This window comes from Giraffa tippelskirchi, chromosome 12 (genome assembly GCF_054371585.1).
Source record: "Giraffa tippelskirchi isolate mGirTip1 chromosome 12, T2T-mGirTip1v1.2.pri, whole genome shotgun sequence".
Lineage (NCBI taxonomy): Eukaryota > Metazoa > Chordata > Mammalia > Artiodactyla > Giraffidae > Giraffa > Giraffa tippelskirchi.
In genome coordinates, this window is record NC_137286.1 from 5,498,023 (window position 1) to 5,514,277 (window position 16,255).

General features: G+C 59.8%; 2 protein-coding genes across 13 annotated transcripts in view; both read right to left on the reverse strand.

The window, feature by feature from the left end:
• The window catches only part of EML1 (EMAP like 1), a 195,727-nt gene extending 189,857 nt beyond the window's left edge, over window positions 1–5,870 (reverse strand). For 8 of the 12 annotated variants that reach the window (XM_081549750.1, XM_081549749.1, XM_081549748.1 and 5 more), the window contains exon 1: window positions 2,988–3,249. In XM_081549750.1, coding sequence (XP_081405876.1) covers window positions 2,988–3,015 — 28 coding nt within the window. In that variant the 5' untranslated portion in view covers window positions 3,016–3,249. Of the gene's footprint in view, window positions 1–2,987; window positions 3,452–5,715 lie in introns of those variants that run through there. The other 4 variants (XM_081549745.1, XM_081549744.1, XM_081549752.1 and 1 more) reach the window with 3 other exon arrangements.
• A 6,290-nt stretch (window positions 5,871–12,160) lies between these two features.
• Window positions 12,161–16,255, reverse strand: part of CYP46A1 (cytochrome P450 family 46 subfamily A member 1) — a 28,714-nt gene continuing 24,619 nt past the window's right edge. The window contains exons 12-15 of the mRNA XM_081549761.1: window positions 16,123–16,233; window positions 13,845–13,933; window positions 13,088–13,154; window positions 12,161–12,901 (exon numbers count right to left, since the gene is read on the reverse strand). Of these exons, the coding sequence (XP_081405887.1) occupies window positions 12,731–12,901; window positions 13,088–13,154; window positions 13,845–13,933; window positions 16,123–16,233 (438 nt within the window). The 3' untranslated portion in view covers window positions 12,161–12,730. The remainder of the gene's footprint in view (window positions 12,902–13,087; window positions 13,155–13,844; window positions 13,934–16,122; window positions 16,234–16,255) is intronic.

Sequence of the window (16,255 nt, forward strand, 5' to 3'; positions counted from 1 at the left end):
AAGCACCTTCACTGGACCCAGTGACGGGCTGGCAGTTCTTGGTGCAGGCAAGCTCCTGCTATAAATATGATGCTGACTCCCGGTAACATTAGCCTCCAGGCTCCCCTGCCCAGGCTCAGGGCCATAACTCCTGGAGCAGACCACCTGCCACTGCACTCCTGCGCTGGGGAATCCTCCTGACAACCCTAACAAGGTACCACGGTTTTTTTACAGGCTCCGAATCATTGGAGGCAATGTTGAGCTAGCAGTCTCCCAGATGAGAAGGGCCATTGCTCAGAGGAGAGCCAAAAAGTCCTGCAAGATGGCCAGACTCCCCACCCCCAGGGGAGCGGCGGGGGGGGGACTTCCTAGAAAAGGCATCTGACCTGAGCTCTGCACAGACAGGGCCTAGGAAGCTGGGTTTGAAATCCAGCTCTACCACTGACCAGCTGAGTGACTTTGGACAAGTCTGTTTGCCTCTCTGAGCTTTGGTTTCCTTAGTTATACAGTGAAGTCCACGCCACCGATCTCCAGGGATTTAACAGAGAGTGCGTCCACAATGGCCGGGACACAAGACACAGCAGCCAACTTGGTCCCTTTGCTTCCTTTTTTGGGTCACAGCTCATTTACTGGTTGAATAATAGAAAACAACAGCTACAACAGCTGACATAAGCCTGGCATGATTTTCAGTGTGCTGCATGCTCTCGGTCACTTAATGCTCCCTGGAACTTAAAGCGCTGATATCCTATTATTGTCCCCATTTAATAGATGAGGAAACTGAGGTTCTGCGCCCTTGAGTAATCCGCCCAAGGTCACACAGGTTGTGGGCGCAGAGCTGAGAATTTTCCTGCTGTCCACATGGACACAGAATCTGGTTACTGAGAACAGGTGGAAACATTTCACAGCAGCCTGCCGGGCCCAATCGCTACTGCACAGAAGGAATCCGAGAAAGACTGGAATTGCAGACAACACACCCTAGGAGATTCCCCTACCTTCACCATAAGCAAGCATGCATCCCTGCACCCAGGAGCTGTCTTTACTCCTGCCAACCTAGAGCGATCGCAACCCAGCGCATCAGACAGCAAAGACGATCACACTGTATCCTACAGGCGGGAAGCTAGGAGTCACCAGCCTAGCCAGGGTGGGCAGGGCAAGGATGCTGCCCGCCAGCCTCCAATCCAGCTGACCTTCTCCCAACCCCAACAGGGAAGGCAGTCTGCCCCCAGGCTCCAGGCAGGCCACACACACACACACATACTCAGTATCCATTCCATCGCCCTGACGGGTTAATATTGTCCTGGGCTTCCTGAAATACCCATCCCCACAGCAGGGTGGTTTTACAAGCTGCTAAAAGCAGGGCCATGTCCCCGGTGGAGGGAGAGAGCTATTCCGGGTTGGTGTCAGGTGTGGGCAGAGCCAGCCAGAAAAGGGCCTGTCTGCACCCCCTGTACTCCCCTTCCCAGCCCCACGCTGGCTTCTTCACAACCACGGCGGACAATTCCTGGCAGTCAGCGCCACTGGCACCCGGCAGAAGAGGGTGCGGTCAGGCCAGCTTTGTCGGTATCCCCCTCCCCAAACACACACACACACACACACACACACACACACACACACACACACACACACACTGTTCCACGTCTGACTCGGCCAGGCCCAGGCACGCACGCGCGCACACACACACACACACACACTCTGTTCCACGCCTGACTCGGCCAGGCCCAGGCACGCACGCGCGCGCACACACACACACACACACACTCTGTTCCACGCCTGACTCGGCCAGGCCCAGGCAGGGAACTGCCCCTCAGACTCTGTGCAGGGTGGGGGCACATGCTCTTGCCCCCTGCTCACCCCAGGGCCCTCTTTCCATCACAGCCTGATGTGCCGAGATTCTCCATGGTGGCTTTTGAAGGGTAAGGAATCCGTGGGCCACAGACGTGGCTAAGGCGACAAGGCACGGCTGGAAGGGGCCTGGCAGGGCTGCACAGACCTGAGGGCTTCTGGGGCCAGCCCGGGACCCCCCACTTGCCGTTCCCACAAAGACACCGCTAAGCGCTCGCCACACACCTGTGGATGCTTGCACGCATCATCGCTGTCAATCTTCACAACCACCTGGGGGTTCGTTATCACTGCTCCTTCCTCACCTGGAGCCACTGAGGCTCGAGCCGTTCAGCCACTCGCCCAAGGTCACCCAACTTGGAAGTGAAGGAACTGGAGTCGGAACTTGGGCAGCCTGACTCCAAAGTCCCCGATATGTTCCCTGAATTAAGCCATCTCCAGCTGCCCACCACCCCACCCCACCTCACCCAAGGCAGGTTCAGGGTGACGTCCACATCAGAGCTCGTCTTCAGCTGGATGGAGCCAGGGGCCACCAGCCAGGGACCCGGGCAGCCAGCCCCCACCGTAGCCCCTCGCCTCGGGCAGGCCAGAGGGCATGTGGGCAGACCCCAGTGTCTGACCACCCCTCTTCCTGCCTGGTTTCCAGCCTAGAGGGTTTGGGCGCCCCTGGGTGGAGGGGGCCTGTCTTGTGTAGGCAGACCAGAAGCTCAGAACTTCCTGGCGGTCTCAGACCTCTGGGAAGTCTAATGGAAGCTGTGTGCTCCCCTCTTCCCCGTCACCAAGTAGATGTTTACACACACTCGTTTACACGCGGTTCCAGGAGCCCGCACCCTGCGCCCACCCAGGGTCCAGCCGCAGCCAGGGCCCCTGCTCCGGGGGTGGGTCAGCTCCGTGGCCCAGATGACAGCCGGGAGGGTCCGCAGCAGAAACTGCTTCCTGCTCTAGCCCCACGGGGAAGCCGGGGGTGCGACACTACTGAGCTTTGAAAGTCACGCACCTCCCGCCAGACGCACAGCCACCCCCCCACCCCCAGGCATTGGGCTCAGAGGAAGGGGGTCCAGCCCCGCAGCTGCCTGCAGCCTGCGGTGGGGGGGCCTGTGTCCTCGGTGACCAGTGGCCTTGGCTCTGCAACCGGAGCCGCGGTGGGTAAATATAGCGCTGCCACTCACCGGCTGAGGGGCCCTCGCCGTCCGACATGGTGCAGGAGATGGGCAGGCAGCCGGCTACGGCCCGCGGGGACGCTCAGGGACCTCAGCGGCTGTTGCCCACCTGGTGGGGCTCCCGGCTGCGTCCAGTCCCCAGGCGGCGTCTCGCCCCAGCAGGCCCAGCCACCACCCCCCCCACCATGCTGGGCCGGGCAGATAACGAGCTCCAGGGCCAGGAGCCTGCGGGATTGGTGGATAAATCTGGGCACTGCCCTCCCCTGCCCCCAGCCTCTCCGGCAGACTCAGAAGGTTGCCGAGAGACCATTGCACCCCTGGGCACTTGGTCAGGCTGCAAGACCCCTCTCTGCCAGCCTGGGACCCCAGAGTGCCTGCAAGCTCTCCTGGGGACTGGTCCCACCCACCCAGTGAGGGGCACTTAGAGTCCTTGGAGAAGGATAAGAGTGAGTGATGCCACCCAGAGCTGCCACACTTGTCCCCTCTCTCAGCTCTCCCGGGCAGCCACCCCTATTGTCTCCATGTCACAGAGGGCATGACCCATCCCAGGCCACTTGACAGGTTAGGTGTGTGACTGGAGCTAGGCTTTGGAGCTGGCTGGCTCCAAGGTGGCCAGAAGGTGTGCCCTTTGCCTTTGTCTGGGAGATGAGAGCCATGGACAGCAGGGGCTCCTCGGGGGTTCTAACTGCTCCATGTGTGCTGGGGGATGGAGAGGGACCCCTCAAGGGCAGCCATGTGACTCTGTCTGACACAGAGGGGTGCTAAGGAAATATCGGTTGAATGAACATACCAAAGCAAGCACTTAGTATGCACTTGCTCTGTGCTTGCCTTAAGAGCCAACCCACTTCTGTTCCTGGGTCCCCCACAAGGACCAGAGACCAGGGCAATGAGGCAGGTGGAGGGCTCTGGGCTGAGTTCCCAGGGCTGGGGGCCTGTGGCTGCCCACCCCCACCCCCGACCCAGGCCCGAGGTCAGCACAGGGGGAGTGCAGTGACTGAAAGGGAAGGCTGGTATCAACTCCAGTCAGAGAAATACCGGAGGGCTTCCTGGAAGAGCTGGCATTTGAGTTCCATCTTTGACAGATAAAGTTTTTTTCAGGGGATGAGAGGACATTTCAGGAAGAGAGACGAGTAGGTGTAAAAGTAAGAGGCAGGAAAGCTCAACTGGAGGGTGACCCCAAGAAGAGAAGAAGGTTGGTCCCGGCGGAAGGGGGGTCATCCAGGGTTGGGGAAGCTAGGGGAGGCTTCCTGGAGGAGGGGGCAGATGTTGGTGCCTCAGAAAAATGGGGGCAGGGATGGAATGGCATTCCAAGGCATCCAGCAGCTCTTCCATTGGCAGTGAGACCTTTCCCAGCCTAGAGAGCGGGCCGGGTGGGGTGGGTAAAGTCACACCAGCTGTCAGAGTGAACAGCAAAGAAATTCACTCCTGGGAAGTGGGTCTAGGCCTCGTGGCCTTTGCCTGCACTATTCTCTTGCTCGGGAATTCCTGGTCCTCTTCTCCAGTCTCCTCCTCCGGGAATCCCTGTCAGATTGCCCCTAAAGGCTGGTCAGGGGCCCCTGCATTCTGCTCTGCAAACTCTGACCTCACTGTGGTCACTGCCCTGTCCTGTCTGTTTCTGCCTCTTGGTTGGCTATTGCTCTTCTGAATGGTAATGAGCTCACTGTCACTGGAGGTATGTAAGCATGGCTGGACAGACACTGGCTGGGGACACAGTGGAGAATTCAAGCATCAGGTAGACTTACATTAAATGTCTCTGGAGTCCCTCTAGGGTAACTTGTTCTGTTCTCCCTGGACCTCTCTCCCTGTTTTAGCCCTGAAAGTCTTCATGCATCCTGCAAAACTTCTGTTGCAGGCAAACCAGGACTGTTGGTCATCCTGGGTCCCTCCTAAGCAAGATTTTTATTTAAGTGAAAAAATAAAAAGACTAAACAAGACAATCTGTCTCTGAAGCCCTAACTCCGCCCCCAACCTCCTCCTTCCTTCACACCATCTAGATGTGATTCTAAGACTGGGATTCTGGAGGTAAAAGTGGACACCCAACTGCGCTGTGCCTTTGGAGGGCGTTCAGGGAAGAAAGGAGGCAGGTCAGCAAAGACAGGAAGCTCCCCTGGACTCCCTCACCTGCAGAGCTGGGAGGAGTCTCGCCTGCTGGATTGGGAGGGTCTGGGACCAGCTGGGACCACGTGACCAGGCCTCCACCCTGCTTTCCCCTGGAGCTGCAGCAGGAGGACACAAGTGGGTTCAGACCTGCCTCCCTGTGTGGCCTTGGGCCAGTAATGGTCCCTCTCTGTGCCTCCAATGCCACATCGGTGGAGCATTTACAAGCACCTCCTGTACCCAGACCTGGGCCAGGCTTGGGGGCAGGGACTCCACAGAGTCCCTGCCATCAGACATGCCCGGTCCCGGGGAGGGAGGGGTGCCTGCAGGCTGGGCTGATGGCTCCTTTGTGTGTGTTCTGCAGTGCGTGCTCAGGGCCCCCTAGAGGGTGCCCCCCGAGACTTCCAGAGGCCAGGCCTGGTGCCATGGGCATGCCCAGCACTGGACAAACCACAGGGCTACAGAAAGAGCCCCACCAAGGCCTCTGGCATCCTAGGCAGAGGCCCTGCCTTGCCCACTGCCATGTGGGCTGCAGGACCAGGGCTGAGGGAGTGTGACGTCAGAGGGGCTGGGTCCCATGCCAGCTCCCCCTGCCCTCCTTGGTAACTGGGACGAGCTGACCCCCACCTCGGTTTCTCACCTGGAAGCAGGAGGGGCCTTCAGTGAGGACCGGCGCCAAGACCGAGACGCCCTGGAGGACGCTCCACCTCCCCAATCTGCAGCCGTCTGTCTGTCAGTCTGTCTGCTCCTGAGTCCCACCCAAACCAGCCGCCTGGGGTCCACCCGGCTGGAGCCGGCTCCCTGTGCGCAGGCCACTTCCTCTTCCTGTCCCGGCCCCAAGTCCCTTCCTGTTTTCTTTAGTGTGGGACTGTGTCCTGGGGAAAAAACAACTTGATTCCTCAGCTCCAGAGGTCACTGCAGCAGCCACGGGCCCACTGCGTGCGTGTCTGTGAGCATGTGTGCAGCAATGGTGTGGTGTACACCTGTGTGCATGGGAGCGTGTGTGTGTACATTATTGCGTGTGCAGAGGCAGGTCCATGTGTGCACATGTATGTACGGTGTGTACTCTCACCTCCACCCTCTGTCTGCTCGGTCATTGGTGTCCCTGTCGGGGGACAGCAAACAAGCTGGCACAGTCTTGGCTCATGAATGTCTGATGCCACTTCAGTCACCCGCGGGCACTCGTGCTGGGGCCTGAGTGGGACGTGGGCACAGCCTCCTGGGGGGCTCATGGGCACATGGAGGGCAGTGGGGCGAGGGCGGGGTCAGGGAGGAGCAGGCAGACACCTGGCCGGGGAGCCGACACCTGGGCTGGAAGAGGGTCAGCTTCAGGGTGGAGGTCAGCCCTGGCCCAGAGCTCGGGGCACCTGGGGAATGGACGAGGCGGGAGACAGGGCGAGGGGGCGGGCAGGCTGCCCCTGCGGCCTTGGCAGCCGGCCGGAGTTGATGTGCTGGAAGGGTTGCAGGGGTAGCCCTGAGCTGGGGTCCTCCCCTACACCTTGTGGTCTCAGGGGGAAGCGCACTCCCCTTCCCAGGGGAGGGTGACCACCAGCCTTGCAGTGACCTCGCCTGGGGACTGTGAGCTCTGCACCTCCCCATACCCCTACACCTGCTCCCCCACCAGCCCCCCAAGTTCCCACTGTTCAGCCAACCAGCCCCGGCGCTGGGAGAGAAGGGACCCGGGAGGGTGGGAGGATCGGGGTTGGCTTGATCAGAGGCCGGAGGGTATCGGAGCGTGGCAGGGTCAAGGTGGAGGTCCAGCTTCCTGTGGGCCCTGGCTGGGTCTCAGGGGTCCTGGCACCTCCCCCCTGCTGGAGACCTGTCTTCCTGGGCCTTGGGGCCCCCTGTACATAGAGGCAGGAAGGTTTTAAACAAGGAGCCTCACCTGGGGCGTTGGTGGCCATGACTTGAAGAAGGACAGAGGACGTGCCCATTGGGTGGACCCTCCCCACCCCGTGTGTGGCCCGGGGCAGGCCACCTAACCTGTTGGGGTTAGGAGGGGGTGTGCAATGCCCAGTAAGTGCCAAACACCCGTGGGCCTTGTAATACTTCCCGGGTCTGCCTACCACCTTAGCTTAAAACAGACGAGAGCTCCTCACAGCTAAGGTCACGGCAGATGCACCCAGATGCACGCAGCCCGAGACAAGCAGACGTGGACGCTGAGACCCACACACTCAGCCTCACATGTGAGAGACAGAGATACACAGAGATGGGGAGACCCCAGACACAGAGAGATACATGAGAGACATGAAGTGAAACTGTTAGTCGCTCAGTCGTGTCCGACTCTTTGCAACCCCATGGACTGCAGCCCGCTAGGCTCCTCTGTCCATGGAATTATCCAGGCAAGAATACTGGCATGGGCTGCCATACCCTTCTCCCGGGGATCTTCCTGACCCAGGGATTGAACTCGGGTCTCTTGCATAGCAGACAGATTTTTTACCATCTGAGCCACCAGGGAAGCCCATGAATGGACATATATGTGTACAGCTCGCACACACACACACACACACCCACACACACATACACACTCCAGTGTAGAACTGGGAGCTGGTTTCCCGTACCCAAGGCCCCCCTTAAGTTGACGACCGCCTGGGTGGCCTTGGGGGAGCCTCCTGTCTCCAGGCTCCTGGCCAGGAAAGAAGCCTGAGGGACCCATTAGCTGCTCTGGGGGTCCCCAGGGTGTGAGGGCGTGTGTGGGTTCCCTTCCCCTTCCCCCTGGGTGGGAGCCAAGGAGCTGCCATCACTTGGTGGGGGGGTTGGGGGGGTGGGGTGGGGGGGTTGGGGGGGGGACACGGAGCTGGTGGGGAGGCGCTGGCCTTCTCCTCAGGCTGTTGGGCTCACAGCAGGGGTGAGGCTCCCCAGGAAGAGTGAGGCCCCACCAATGGGGCCTTGTCTGTAGAAAGGGGCCCAGGGTCACAGTACAGCTGGGCCTGGGGCTGACCGAGCAGCCGGGGCTCGATGGGTGAACGGACCCCATCACCCCAGACTCCTCCTCAGCCAGGATCCCGGGGCTGCTCGAAGACCCTGCCCCTGGGCTGGGGGAGGCAGGAGACTGCCCCTGATGGGTCACCGCCCTTGCGCCCCCCGATCCTGGACCAGCAGAGCTGGGCCCGAGGACAAGGAGTGGGGAGAGGAGACGAGACTTTGCCCCTGCCCACCTGGCATTGACTCTGGGGCCCTCCACACCCTACCCGGGAGGCCGGGCTTCTGAATGAAAGGCCCTGGACCCCCCTACCCCCCCCGCCTCTTGCCCAGCCTCTCCACCCTGAAGCCCATGGAGCCTCCTCCCAGGTGGGCCTGGGACCCAGGCATGGCAGGCGGGGGCTGCGCCCCACTCCAAGCCAGCCAAGAGCAGGAGGCTAAGGCCTCCACTGGTCCCTGTCCTCCGCAGAGACCCTCACGGCCCCCACCCTGGGGGTGACCATTCTGCCTGACTGGCTGGGTCCAGCTCCCCAGCTGAGACTGCCTAAGCTGGGCAAGACCAGGAAGGTAACCATGGTTTCCTCCGGGGAGAAGGAAGTGAGGGAGAGCCATGTTCTGGGAGAAATGAGTGTTTTTAAAGCTCCAGACCATCCGTCCCTACCCTTTCCCTGATTCAGAGAAATGACCCTCCTGGGCAAGTCTCCTGTCGCCTGCCAGAAATACCCCCAGTGTCTGCCCCTCCCCCGGCCAGACTTATTTTTGGACATCCAGCCAGAGATGTCCGGGACTGCCTGGAGCCCAGGGTAATGTCTGGGCAGACGTGCATTTACGGGATCAAGACCCTCCTTGGGCATGCCCAGCACTGGACAAACCACAGGGCTACAGAAAGAGCCCCACCAGGACCCATCTGGGTCACGCACTCGTCAGGAAGCCCCCTGGAGATGCAAGATTCTCCCCTTGGAGGAGAGCAAGCATCAGTGCAGAGGGGGTGCAACGCAGGACCGAGGCCCGGCTTGAGTCCCCACTGGCGCCTGCCCTGAGGTCACCTGCACGTGGCCAGCCCTGCTCCTGATTGCCCACACTGTGTTTGTGGGGTCCCCCCAGTTGGACCTCCCTGACTCCAGACCAGGGTAGAGGACAGCAGGCCTGCTTGGCCGAGACCACCAGGAACCCCTCTCAGTGCCTTTCTAGCGGGGCAGCTTGCTGTGGTCCTTTGTCCATCCACACGGGCTGCCACCAAGCCCTCGCACAGCACCTCCACACCAGCACCCGAACCAGAGCCCGGAGCACAGACAAAAAAACACCAGCCACCCGACCGCGGCCAGGCCACACCAGCAGACAAGGCTCCTGAGGCCTGGCCAGAGACATCCCAGGGGTCCCCCCCAAGTCTCCAGGCCCTTGGGGCAGGGGAGGGCACGGGGAGATGCCGTCCAGGGAGCAGTCGGGGTGTCACAGCAGCTCAGCACTGAGGAATCAGGGGCGCTCCGGTGAGGGTGCAGGCTGGAAGCGTCCTGAGGCTGAGCGTGTAGACCCATCACATCTTGTCCAGGTTGACAGAGAGGCTGCGAGCTAGGAAAGGACCATCGCTGCCCACTGTCCTGTGGGAGGGAACGGCAGGCCAGGGAGGGGATCAGAGCCACCTGGTGCAGCAGCAGCAAACAGCCTGACCCCGGACTCAGCTTCATGCGTTTCTCTCCCCCAGGGCCCTTTCTGGGTGAGTCCAGACGGCCCAGTTCGTCCCACTGCGGGCCTGCCAGCATCGCCCCCGCCAGACCCAGGGCCCCAGACCGGAGAGGGGAGACGGAGGCACCGAGTGATCGCCGCACCCCCACGCGTGGCGGCGCCCCGGCCGCCCCACCAGCCTGACCTTCGCCCGTCTCAGTGGCCCCGGCTCTGAAATGGGGACCGCGATGCCCGCCTCCCCACCGCCATCCCAGGGTCACTGAAGGCCCCAGACCACCTGCGCCTGACCAGGGAAAGGCCAGCGTCGTACCCTCTCGCCCTGACCCCCTCCTCCGGGAGACTGGTCTTGCTGGCGTCGCCTCGAGTCCCTTGCCCTTCGGACCTCCGGACCCTCGGAGCGGCGTGGAGGCATCGTCCACACGGCCGGGCGCCGAACGCGGATCCGAGCGCTGCGCCGGGGCGCCACCATGCGTCCATTCTTGGAACTGCACTGTCCGGCCTCTTCCCCTCTCTGGAGGCAACAGCCAGTCAAGATGCCGCCGCGGGCGGCTGTGCAGCCATCGCCCACGGGGGAAGACTCTGTGCTGGGCACCATCCAAGGAGGACGCTCTTAACTCTCCCACCAACCTTAGGATGTGGGTACTATTATCTGTCCTCCCTTATGATGGGGAGAGTGGGGGCCAAGCCCCATAACCAGTGACAGATGGGGTAGCATTTGACCCCAGGAGGTCAGGCTGCAGGACCTTGGTCTTAATCTCCTCCATCTTGCCTGGGCCCCAGGGGCTGGTACCAGCCCTGTGCATCCTGGGGTCTCCTGTGAAGTGAAAGTCGCTCAGTCGTATCCGACTCTTTGTGACTCCGTGGACTATACAGTCCATGAAATTCTCCAGGCCAGAACACTGGAGTGGGTAGCCTTTCCCTTTTCCAGGGGATCTTCCCAACCCAGGGACCGAACTCAGGTCTCCCTCATTGCAGGCGGATTCTTTACCAGCTAAGCCACCAGGGAAGCTTGGATCTCCTGATGGGGGGGCCTTAAAAAGAAAAGTTTCCGGTCGCCACCCCATAGGCTGGTCCAGCTGGCACAGCCATCTCAGAACCACAGAAGGTTCTGGCCTTTCCCCCGGGCCCCCCCTCAAGGCAGGTAGATGGAAATAGAGGGGGTGGTGTGTAGCTTGATAAGGGCCCAGCTGAGAGCTCAGGTCTGGCAGGGGGCTGGGAGAGCATAGGACCCTCACTCAGCAAGGAATCTGCAGCCACAGCCACACCTGGAGGTCCGACGCCCTGCCCAGTGGCGCAGATGCACCCGCTCTTACTGTAGGTTCCCATGTCCAGTGGCTCTATCCCAGTGCAGAGCACCCACCTGTGCCGAGCATGTCACTGCCTCCCCTGAGCCTCAGTTTTCTCATCTGCTAAATGGGAAGATCCCTAGGAGCTGTCATTCAAGACTGCAGCAAGGGTTAAGGAGCAAGGACATCCCAAATCCATACCCTCCCGGGTGTAGCAGGGGGAATCTGTCTGGGACACGTACCCCAGGCAGGGGGCCCAGGACAGTTTCTTTTTTTAATTAATTAATTATTTTTGGTGTTTTTGTTTGTGCTGGTTCTCCATTGCTGTGTGTGGGCTTTTTCTAGTTGAGGAGAGTGGGGACTACTCTCTAGATGCAGTACACAGGCTTCTCACTGCAGTGGCTTCTCTTGTTGCAAAGCACAGGCTCTAGACGACAGGCCCAGTAGTTGTGGCTCATGCGCTTAGCTGCTCCGCGGCATGCGGAATCATCCCGGACCAGGGATCGAGCCTGTGTCCCCTGCACTGGCAGGCGGATTCTTATCCACTGTACCACCAAGGAAGTCTGGGGGCAGTTTCTTTTTCCTAAACAAACTCCCAAGTGCTGAAGGAGAAACTGGGGGTGGCTCTTTCCTTGGACAGGCCCAGAGGACACGGTGGGGCCAGGTTTTCCTGCCCCTTGGCCACCCCTTGGCCCTGAGCAGGAAGCAGAAATTTCTTTACCTGCCCACCGCCGTGAGGGTTGCAGTCTCATCACCCGAGCCCCAGAGGGGCAGCCCTGTGCCAACAGATGCAGAGGGTGCGGTGGGCATTCATGCTCAGCTCCACCAGGCTGCCCCCAAGAGAGGTCCTGGGGGCTCCAACCTGTTGGAGGCCCTCTGGGGTGTCCATGGCCTTGTTAGGAGTAGACTAGACCACAAAGGCCCCGGGACCCCCGAACCCCTCAATTCAACTCTCAACACTGCCCACAGTCCCAGCCTCACCCCAGGAGCATGGTCTTCCACACAAGGGACTGGGCTTCTACTAACTCCACCTGGGAACCTGGGCGGTCTTCTCTCGATGTGGCATTGTCTAGGCATCTCTGGGGGCAGCTTCCAGAGCTACGTCAGCCCTCAGGGAGATCGGTCTCAACATGGCCCCCATTTTACAGATGAGCAAACAGAGGCCAGAGCACCCTGGCCCAGTCTGGCCATTCATTTGTGCAGTCAACACGTATTTATTTATTGAGCATCGACTGTGCCAGGCCCTGGGTGGGCACAGGGGGCTCAGAGATGAATCACACGCTGGCCCTGCCCTCGAGGCACTCAGAGCCTGGCAGGGCAGTCGGTCACGTCAAAGGACATTCATGATACAGTGTGGTCAGTGTGGTGTTAGAGGTAGCACAGGTGATGGAGGCGGGGAGCACAGAGGAGGGGCCCCTGGCACAGCCGGGGGATGGCAGGAGGGCTTCCTGGAAGAGGTGACATCTGGAGAGGGCTTTAGGGAGTGAGCAAGAGTTAGGGTGTCTGGCAGAGGGAGTGGTGTGTGCAAAGAGGCGGTGGGTGGGGAGAGACAACAGCACATCTGGGTGGTGGCTGGAGGTTAGGCAGGGGCTAGTGGGGTGGGGTGGCGGGGTTAGCGGGGAGGGGGAGCTCGGAGGGGGTGAAGCAGTCAGTGGAGGGCCGAGGGCCCACTGGGAGCCAGCGTGGAGGGTGCTCCCGGGGAAGGGGGTTGGGGAGCAGGGTGCCCAGGGCCCTGACCGAGGAGTGTGGTCCTGCCTGGGCCCCTCAGCAGGGCGGGGGTGGGGGCGCAGGTTGCCAGCCCCGGGGCTGCAGTGTGCACAGCACAGGGTCCAGCGGCTTGAGCGTGGCCTGCTCCTGCAGCCCGAATCGCTGCCCAGGCACCAGCCGGAACTCCAGCCTCTGCAGCAGCTTGGCCATGACCACCTTCACCTCCATCTGTGCACGCAGGGGGCGGGGAGGGTGAGTCAGCGGCGCAAATGAGGGATGTGAGGTGCCATGGCTGCCTAGGCCCCCAGCCCCCAGCCCCGGGGACCCTGGAGCAGGGGAGTTCTGAAGTGGCTCCCTGACTAGACGCCACCCCGCGGTCACCTCTGAGCCAAAACCCCGTGGTTGGCCTCCTACCTGAGCAAACTGCTGCCCGATGCAGGAGCGGGGTCCCAGGGAGAAGGGGAAGTAGGTGAACTTGGGCCTGCGAACCGGAGGGGGGTGTCAGGAGGTGACAGTCGTGACAAGGCCACCCCTGTGATGACGGCTTCGGCCTGGGGCTGCTTTTGACCATGCTAAAGACATCACCGGCTGACTCTGCTGAGCTCTGGGTCAGCGTTTTCTCATTTTATCCTCCACTGAGCCTTCCAGAAGGAGCTGTTATTAGTCCCATCTCACAGATGGAGGAACTGAGGCTCAGAGAGGCAAAGTCACTCTCCCAAGATCCTACATCACTCGGTCTGCTTACTCAGCTGGTCACACGTCCAGCTCCGGGCAGTCTGGGTCTGGACTCGCATCCCCATCAGAGCTGTGGTACTTAACAGCGGTCACTCCCGCAGCCAGCTCCAGAGGGAGCTGTCGGTATTCCCATTTCTCAGATAGGATCATCTGGGCTGGGGAAGGCTCAGCCACCTGCCCGAGTCACAGGGCTTTCCGGTAAAAGGGACTGGTTATAAGCACACACTTTAAAACCAGTCTCAGTCCTTGCTGGCTGTGCCTCCTTGGGCAAGTTACCTAACCTCTCTGAGCTGTGATTTCCTCCCTGTAAATGGGGGCAGAGTGGGGATCTCAGTTCCCTCACAGTGATCAGTGGTCAAGGCAGCTCAGACCAGAGGCCGCTGGGGCCATCCTCCCACCAGGCCTCCACTCGTGGACAGCTTGAAGACAGACTTACTTGGGTGCTTTGGGGCCGAAGCGATCCGGGTTGAAAGTCAGAGGATCCTCAAAGTATGTGTCCATCCGCCCCATGACATAGGTGCTGAACTGCCGGGCAGAGGATCTGCTTGTCTCTGCGTCCAAGGGTAGGTCCCCTCACACCTCCCCCACCTGCTACAGTCACCCACTGGGGAGACTCGGAGTAGAGTACCCCCTCCTCAACTCCCCACCACCCGCCCATCTCTCCACCTGCCCATCTGGACCAGGGTGGGATCCCACTGGCCCCTGAAAAGTGTCTAAGAGGAAGAAAGAGGGCAGCCCAATGTGTCGCCCACCAGCTGGGCACGCTACATCATCCCATGCTTGGCTTTACCCTGTGGGGGAGCCACAGTTATTCCTATTTTACAGATGAGGAAACTGAGGCTCAGAGGTTCATGACATGCCTGAAGTCACCTGGCAAGTAAGTGGCCAAAACGAGATGCAAGCTCAGGTCTGCAGCAAGGCCATCCTTCTCTCGATTGCTGAGAGCCGTTATTATTCAAAGTTTGTCTTCAACGCAAGACTTGCTTCAGTGGAGTAGGGGTAGGGATGCCACCGACCCCCCAGTAGTCTTTCACCTGCACACCTGGCGCCTCCTGATTGGGGCTGATGCTCTGTGCCCCAGCCCTGGGCCCTGCGTGCTGGTCTCTGCACAAAGTGTCTCTCCAAGTCTTCACTGCTCCTTCTCTGTGTGGGGTTCAGGGCTGCCAGGGCTGGAGTGGGAGCGTAAGATGGGGAGGGGTCTGGGGGCAGCAAAAGGTGCCTACTACGTGCCAGGGAGTTTTGCCAGACACAGGATGTACATTATCCTGTTGACTCGGGTACCAGCATCCCCATCTTGCCAGGAGAGTATTGAGGCCTGGGAGTTCAGGGTCTTGCCTGGGATGACTCAGCCAGCAGGGAGCAGGGCTGGGGTTAGAGCCCGGGTCTGCCCACTCAAGGTCACGGGGTTGCAGGTTGGACACAGGGGTTGAGAGTCAGCCCCGGGGCCTCACCCTGTCAGATGTAAGGACATTCTGAAGAGATGGTCATTGCAGTAGCTGGTAGTTTTTTAAAAACCACAGATAAACAGGATAAAGAAGCACGCGTGGATGAAGCTTTGGTGTGTGCTGGGGAGAACGTGGCCAGGCCCTGGGCAGGGGGAGCTGCTCAACAGGTGGGACACATCATTCTTCTTTGTGAAAATAAAACTGGGTCTTATTTGGGCTGAATTGTGTGCCCCTAAAATTCATATGTTGAAGTTAACTTCAGAATGTGATTCTATTTAGAGAAAGGCTCTTCAAAGAGGTCATTAGGTGAAAATGAGGTCATTGGGGCCCTTAATCCAATATGGTGCTTCCCAGGTGGTGCTAGTGGTAACTCCTGCCAATGCAGGAGACATAAGAGACTTGGGCTCCGTCCCTGGGTCGGGAAGATCCCCTGGAGAAGGAAATGGCAACCCACTCCAGTATTCTTGGCTGGAGGATCCCGTGGACAGAGGGGTCTGGCAGGCTATGGTCCATGGGGTCACAAAGGATTAGAGACAACTGAAATGACTCAGCATAGCACAGAGCAATCCAGAATGACTGATGTCATGTTACATGGCAGTGAAAATGGACGTCCTATAGCTGCACGTGGAAATCTACACAATCTTAATAGACGTTGTGCTGAGTCACAAAGCAAGTCCTAGAACATATTGTGTGGGTACACACACATACACACACAAAGGTGAGTGGGTGGCAAGCACAGAATTCGGGAGAGTGACAGCTTCTGGGGGCAACCAGGAGAGCCATGTATACCCAGGTGGGTTACATTCTGGTTTGGGATGGGTAGTGAGTTTGGGGAGGTCATTGTGCATGAACGGAGCCTGAATGAATGAACGAGGGAACAGCCAGAGAAACACAAATAAAGGAGAACAGGGGGAGAAAGTCAGCCTTAGTGGGAGCAGGAGCTGTGGACAGAAAAGGAACTGGGGCAAATTTGGGCCAGCTCAGAAACTGGGCACATCTCCGTATCTGCCCCTTGCTAGCTGTGTGACCTCAGGAAAGTAACCTAACCTCCCTGAGCCTCAGTGGCCTCAGCTGTAAATGAGGCCTCTCCGTTTTAAAAGCATCCACTGTAATCTCACACTGGAAAGTGTGGCAGGGAAAGAAGGCACATCACAGGGTTATGGTCAGACTCAAAAGAGAAGGCACAGGGTGGCCAGGGAGGAGCCCCTGACCTCAGAGGACAGCCCCGAGCTGGCCACTCGAGGGTGGGCAGGCAGGGCCCCCACGCACCAGGAGCGGCGTGTTGCCGGGGACCCGGACCCCGTCAATCAAGGTCTCCTCCTCCAGCAGACGGAAGGTGCCCCACGCCGGCGGGTATAGCCTCAGCGACTCTTTGAGGACCTGCAGACACCACAAGGGCAGA